Raw genomic sequence first — 6,977 nt, 5'->3', positions numbered from 1 at the left:
CATTGAATTAGATGTCATTTCATGAGGCATTTTTTAAAGAAACAATTCCATTTTTAGGAATTATGGGCAGCTACTTATCTATCTGAAATTTTTACATCTGAAATCAGCGTTAGTAAAAAAGATATATAAGAAAACACAGCCAAAGTTAAAAAATGCAATATAATCCTTTTCTCATTGGAGCAGAAAAAAAAAAAAAAAAACCTTATATTCGGTATGAAACTCAAAACAAGCAAAAGAAATTTGGTTACAGCAATTGCTTATAAAAGATGTTCTTTACTTGTTGACTATCCTGAAACAAAACACTTATCCATTACATGCTTTGCTTTGCTCATTCAGAAAATGCAGGAACGGCGGTAAGTTCCTTATTGAGGTAAACATTAAATTAGTTATTCTGTGCAAAGAACAATGCAGGGCACATTTCCTGTGGTTCCTAATAGTTCCTACTCATACCCTTCTCCTCCTTTCTCAACAAATGTGTTTCTTAGTAATATTCTCTTCTTCCTGTAGTATAACTAAAAATGATACAAACAGCATTTAGGTGATAGGTCTTTAAAGATGCTTTTCAGAGAAAATACGGAGTAGTCTGAAACTTGACCCACAACTTCTTACTTAGGCCAGTCAAGATCTTCAGTAGAAGCAGACCGTGTGAAGAAAACTCTTGCCTGTTTTCTCCTCCAATTCCAGCAGCAGCTCAGCCAGGCTGTCCTCCATGTTGTCTCTGCACTGTATGAGCTGGCAGAGCTCACAGATAAGGAAAGCTCCCAGGGTGGCATCTTCCAGGGTGTCTCCAATGTCCACATGGATCACATGCACAGGCTGGAAGGTCTCCTGTCCTCTGGAATATAGCTCTTCCACCACTGTGTCATAGACTGTGTCTTCGCAGGTCACGATGACATCGAAGGAATCTCTGCACTCTTAAAATCTTTCTGGCTGGGGCCTGATCCTCTGATTTCTTCCCAAGATGTGTAACATTCCATTCTGTGTATAGCATTCTCTGTCTTTCCTTAGAAGGTCACGGTACGTTTGTTGATATGTTGTCAAGAAATCACAAACTGAGCAAATATTGGGTTCTGGTCCTGGCAGCTTCACATGATATCCAGTTCCAAAGGACTGGACACAGAACCCCTTTCTCTTGAGGATGCTGTGGACTTCCATGCTCCTGTTGATGTTACTCATACACACCACCGACAGCCTGAGTGGAGATGAGGACATGATGGTGGCAGCTTGGAACTTCAGGGAGACCTGTGGGCTTCAGTAGCTACAGGGACTCTGAAGCCACCAGGATAACTTCCTACTTCCACCTCTTCCAACCACCAAAATGTCTAAGGACAAGAAACGGGTTTATATTAAGTTGCCTAGTAGAGTGGGTGGAGACTCTCACGACTTCTTCATTGATTGCGTTATGATAACGCACTGTAACGGTTGAGCCAAACCTAATAATGAGACTGAGCAAGTTGATTGGATCACCTAAGCCGCTAATCCTCCACAGTGGTGGCATCATCCTGTGGAAGCATCTAGAAATCTTGGCTTGCCTGGTTGGTTCCGAGTTATTGAGAGCCTCTATTGATAATGGCATGTCTTCTGAGGAGCTCAAAAGCAACTAACAACAAAAACATTGATAATGGCCAAGATTCCTAGGCTGCAAGCATGTCACAGGATTCTCAGTGACCTCTAGACATAAATGTAGGTGAAAACCTATTTAAAATTTCCTAAGCCTATACCCAATTCCTGTATGCATATAATTATAAAGTATTACTCCATGTTTTTAATACTCAATGTGTCTTAGAGAAGCAAAACCAGTAAATTGTATAAATATCTACATAAAAACCAAAACTAAACCCGTTGCTGTTGAGTTGATTCTGACTCATAAAAAAAAAATAGAGAGGTTTATATAAAAGAAATGTCTCATGAGGCTGTACAGGCTGCAAGTTCCCAAATTTGTTTGTTAGGTTGGAAGCATCTTCTGATTCAGTAGCCAAAGGCCTTGTGAACCTAAGATTGGTAGGTCAGAAAGCAGGGCTCTTGTTCATCGGTTGCAAAAAGGGAAGAATCCCCAGGCTGGCAGTTAAGACTGCAGGTGAGCTGCTAGCTCAAGTCCCAAGAAGGGAGGTCAGACGAACAGGAGCCAGCTGTAGGGTCCAGAGCAAGCAAAAGCCCACAAGCCTTGCCAGAATGTCCACTTGTATTTGATGCAGGTCACACGCCCAAAGAAACTCCCTTTCAACTGATTGGCTACTTATAGCAGATCCCATCATGGAGGTGATCACGTTATATCAAATCTCATCATGGAAGTGATCCCATCATCTTTTGACTGCCACACTAACTCATAACTGCCAAACCACTGAGAATCACAGGGCCCAGCCAAGTTAACAAACTACCCTATTGATCACATGATGAATTTTCTAAAAGTGCAGTTGCGTAAGAAGAATTGTTTAGGAAAACTGTATATACTTTTGCCCAGAAATTCATAAAATTCTTCGCCAATGTAGAAATCATGTTTTCCACAACGTATCTGCTGATGATTGTATTTGAGGAATTACAATGACACAACCGAATACTCTGCATTTGGTTACTCTTGAATTCATAATGATTGTCAAGAGAATCTAGGAATTGATGCAAGGATCTGTCTACCTTATTATGTCTTCAAGTATACTTGTGTCTGAGCAATTCTATATTGAAAAACGATACGTTAAAATTACTTTTTGTATAATTTATCAAAGAAATCATGTAGACTTAAAAATTATGTACGATGTACCAGTCAATAGATAATTGTGTCACTTTATCATATTGCCAGAGCAAAATCTATTTACAAAGCAACAGATTGTGTTTTTCTATGCCACTCCTAATTAAGGCCATTTTTACATTGCAAATATTCCTAAATCGGTATCACCTTAAGGCAGTGCTGTCAAAGTGTCCTGGGAACTTGTTAAAAATGCAAATTTTTGAAACTTACCCAGACCTGGAGCCCTGGTGGAGCAGTATTAAAAGCTATGTCTGTTAACCAAAAAGTCAGCAGTTTGGATCCACCAGGAAGCCCTATGGGGCAGTTCTGCTCCATCCTATAGGGTTGCTATGAGTTGGAACCGACTTGATGGAACCTAACAAAACTAACAAAAACCAAGACCTACCGAATCAGAAAAACATGGGCTGGAGTCCAGCAATCTTGTTTTAGAAAGTCCCTCATGTGATTTTTCAATAATATGAACAACATAAACAGCAGCTACACACTTATATTCCAGATGGAAGACACAGGAATCAACTCGACTACATCTATGGAAAGAGACAATGGAGAAGCTCAATAGCATAGGTCAGAACAAACCCAGGGGCTGACTGTAGAACAGACCATCAATTGCTCCTATGCAAATTCAAGTTGAAGGCGAAGAAAATTACAGCAAGTCCACCAGAGCCAAAATATGACCTTGAGTATATTCCACCTGAATTTAGAGACCATCCCAAGAATAGAGCTGATGCATTGAACACCAATGACTGAAGACCAGACAATTTGTGGAATGGCATCAAAGGCATCAGACGTGAAGAAAGCAAAAGGTCATTAAAAGGACGAGGAAGAAAAAAAAGACCAAAACAGATGTCAGAAGAGAAGTTTGCTATTGAATGTTGAGTAGCTAAAGTAAACTGAAGAAATGATGAAGTAAAAGAGCTGAGCAGAAGATTTCAAAGGGCAGACAAAGTAATATAATGAAATGTGCTAAGGCCTAGAGTTAGAAACCAAAAGAGAGGCACATACTCAGCATTTCTCAAGCTGAAAGAACTGGAGAAAAAGTCAAACCTCGAGGTGCAATATTGAAAGATTCTATGAGAGGGAAAATATTGAATGACTCAAGAAGCATCAAAAGAAGATGGAAGAAATATACAGAGTCACTGTACCAAAGGAACTGGTCAATGTTCAACCATTTTAGGAGGTAGCGTAAGATCAAGAACTGATGGTACTCAGTCCAAGCTGCACTGAAGGCAATGGCAAAAAACAAGCCTCCAGAAATTGATGGAATATCAGTTGAGATGTTTCAACAAACACATGCAGCACTGGAGGTACTCACTTGTCTATGTCAAGAAATTTGAAAAACAGCTTCTCGGACAACCAACTGGAAGAAATCCATATTTGTGCCCATTTCAAAGAAAGGTGATCCAACAGAATGTGCAAATTATCGAGTAATATCTTTTTTTATTTTTATCATTAATATCATATTCGAGTAAAATTTTGCTGAAGATCATTCAAAAGTGGTCGTAGCAGTACATTGATAGGGACCTGCCAGAAATGCATGGCGGATTCAGAAGAGGACACGGAACGAGGGGTATCGTTGCTGATGTCGGATGGATATTGGCTGAAAGCAGAGGATACCAGAAAGATGTTTACCTGTGTTTTATTGACTATGCAAAAGCATTTGAGTGCATGGATCGTAACAGTTTATGGATAACATTGTGAAGAATGGGAATTCCAGAACACTTACGTGTGCTCATGTGGAATCTGCACACAGACCAAGAGGCAGTCCTTTGAACAGAACGAGGGGATCCTGCGTGGCTTAAAGTCAGGAAAGACGTGTGTCAGGGTTGTATTGTTCCACCATACATATTCAGTCCGTATGCTGAGCAAATAATCTGAGAAGCTGGACTACATGAAAAAGAACGAAGCATCAGGATTGGGGGAGGACTCATTAACAACTTGCATTGTGCAGATGACACAACCTTGCTTGCTGAAAGTGAAGAGGACTTGAAGCACTTACTAATGAAGATCAAAGACTTCAGTATGGATTGCACTTCAACATAAAGAAAACAAGAATCCTTACAAGTAGACCAATAAGCAACATAATGATAAATGAAGAAAAGATCGAAGTTGTCAAGGATTTCATTTTTCTTGTAGCCACAATCAACGCCCATGGAAACAGCAGTCTGGAAATCAAACAACGCATTTCATCGGGCAAATCTGCTGCAAAAGACGTCTTTAAAGTGCTAAAAAGCAAAGATGTCACCTTGAAGACTAAGGGTGCTCCTGACGGGAGCAATGATATTTTCAACTGCCTCATATGCATGTGAAAGTTGGACAACGAATAAGGAAGACCTAAGAAGAACTGAAGCCTTTGAATTATGGTGTTGGCGAAGAATATTGAATATACCATGGACTGCCAGAAGAATGAAGAAATCTGTCTTGGAAGAAGTATGGCCAGTTGGAACGCTACTTGGAAGCAAGGATGGCAAGACTTTCCCTCATGTGTTTTGGACCTGTTGTCAGGAGGGACTAGTCTCTGGAGAAAGATATCATGCTTGGTAAAGTAGAGGGTCATGGAAAAAAAGGATGACCCTCGAGGAATGGATTCACACAGTGGCTGCAGCAATGGGCTGAAGAGTAACAATGATTGTGAGGATGGCACAGGACAGGGCAGTATTTTGTTCTGTTGTACATGGGGTCGCTATGAGTCAGAATGGACTCGATGGCACCTAACAACAACAACAACCATGTGATTCTGGTGCACACCAACATTTGAGACAACTGCCCTGAACAGGGGTCTCTGAAATTTGACTGTACATTAGAAGCACCTGGGGAGCTGTTAAAAATCACTGGATTCAGAACAAAATTTATATAAGTTGAATCCAGGTCTCTTGTAGTGGGAAATAGGTATTAGCATTTAGAAAAAAAATGCTCAGGTATAAAATTTGAAAATCTCTGACTTAATATAGCACTACTCCAATTACTACATTCAGATAACATGAGGATTTTTTGACATACAAGTCATGATCCATTAGTCCAAGGTGGGATCCAATATTCCGCATTTCCAAGTAGCTCCTCCGTGATGCCAAATCAGCTAGGCTGACAACCACACTTCAAGCAATGAAGTGTTAAAAATTTACATGAAAGAGAGCCAACATATACGGATAGTTCAGGTCACAGAGTAAATGTGCTTCAAAATTAGGTATCTTAAAGGAGACTTCATCCTCCTCCTAACTTTCAATGCCATTTCCAGAGCTATTAATTAAAGACCATTTCCAGAGATATTAATTAAATGGTTGTGTTTTCATAATTTTCACCAGTTTTGCTGGAACCCATGGAGCTTCTCACGCTGTTATGCCGCAAGTTCCTCCTCTACTTTTTATGGTTCAGCGTTCAGGCCCTGAGTAGGACAAACGGTTAAGTGCTACTACCAGCTGGAAGGTTGGCAGTTTGGACCCGCCCCTAAGGCATCTTGGAAGACAGGCCTGGCAACTTGCTTCTGAAAGATCACAGCCTTACAAACCCTATGGAGTAGGTCTACTCTGCACACATGGGGTAGCAATGAGTCAGAACAACAACATGTATTAGGTAAACCTAGGTGTGTGTGTACAATAAAATCAGTGATATGTTTTGTATATATATTTTCCCAGTTTTTCATTTGTCTATACTGTCTTAGTTATCCTGTGCTGCTGTAACAGAAATACCACAAGTGGGTGCCTTTAACAAACAGAAATTTATTTTCTCATAATTTGTTGTTGTTGTTGTTAGGTGCTGTCGAGTCAATCCCGACTCATAGTGACCGTCTGCACAAGAGATTGAAACACTGCCTGGTCCTGTGCCATCTTCACAATTGTTACTGTATTTGAGCTCATTGTTGCAGCCACTGTGTCCAGCTATCTTTTTGAAGTTCTTCCACTTTTTTGCTGACCCTCTATTTTGCCAAGCAATATACCCCTCTCCAGGGACTGGTCCCTTCTGATGACAGGCTCAAAGTACATGAGGCAATGTTTTGCCATCCTTGCTTCTAAGGAACATTCTGACTGTATTTCTTCCAAGACAGATGTGTTTGTTCTTCTGGAAGTCCATGATACATGAAATATTCTTCACCCACAGCATAATTCAAAGGCGTAAATTCTTCTTTGGTCATCCTTATTAATTAAATGCCCATCTTGCACATGCATATGAGGTGCCTGAAAACACCACGGCTTGGGTTAGGTGCACCTCAGTTTTCAAAGTGATATCTGCTTTTTAACAC

General features: G+C 40.3%; 1 protein-coding gene across 1 annotated transcript; it reads right to left on the bottom strand.

Moving 5' to 3' along the window:
• Window positions 1-220: 220 nt before the first annotated feature.
• Window positions 221-2,669, bottom strand: LOC100677781 (RNA polymerase II subunit A C-terminal domain phosphatase SSU72 like protein 3-like). Its single transcript, XM_064289274.1, is given in 1 exon segment — window positions 221-2,669. A coding segment is annotated over 1 exon segment (585 nt). The 5' UTR covers window positions 1,213-2,669; the 3' UTR covers window positions 221-627.
• Window positions 2,670-6,977: the final 4,308 nt, after the last annotated feature.

Source organism: Loxodonta africana, chromosome 7 (assembly GCF_030014295.1).
Source record: "Loxodonta africana isolate mLoxAfr1 chromosome 7, mLoxAfr1.hap2, whole genome shotgun sequence".
Taxonomy (NCBI): domain Eukaryota; kingdom Metazoa; phylum Chordata; class Mammalia; order Proboscidea; family Elephantidae; genus Loxodonta; species Loxodonta africana.
This window is presented reverse-complemented; position numbering and strand designations above follow the sequence as displayed.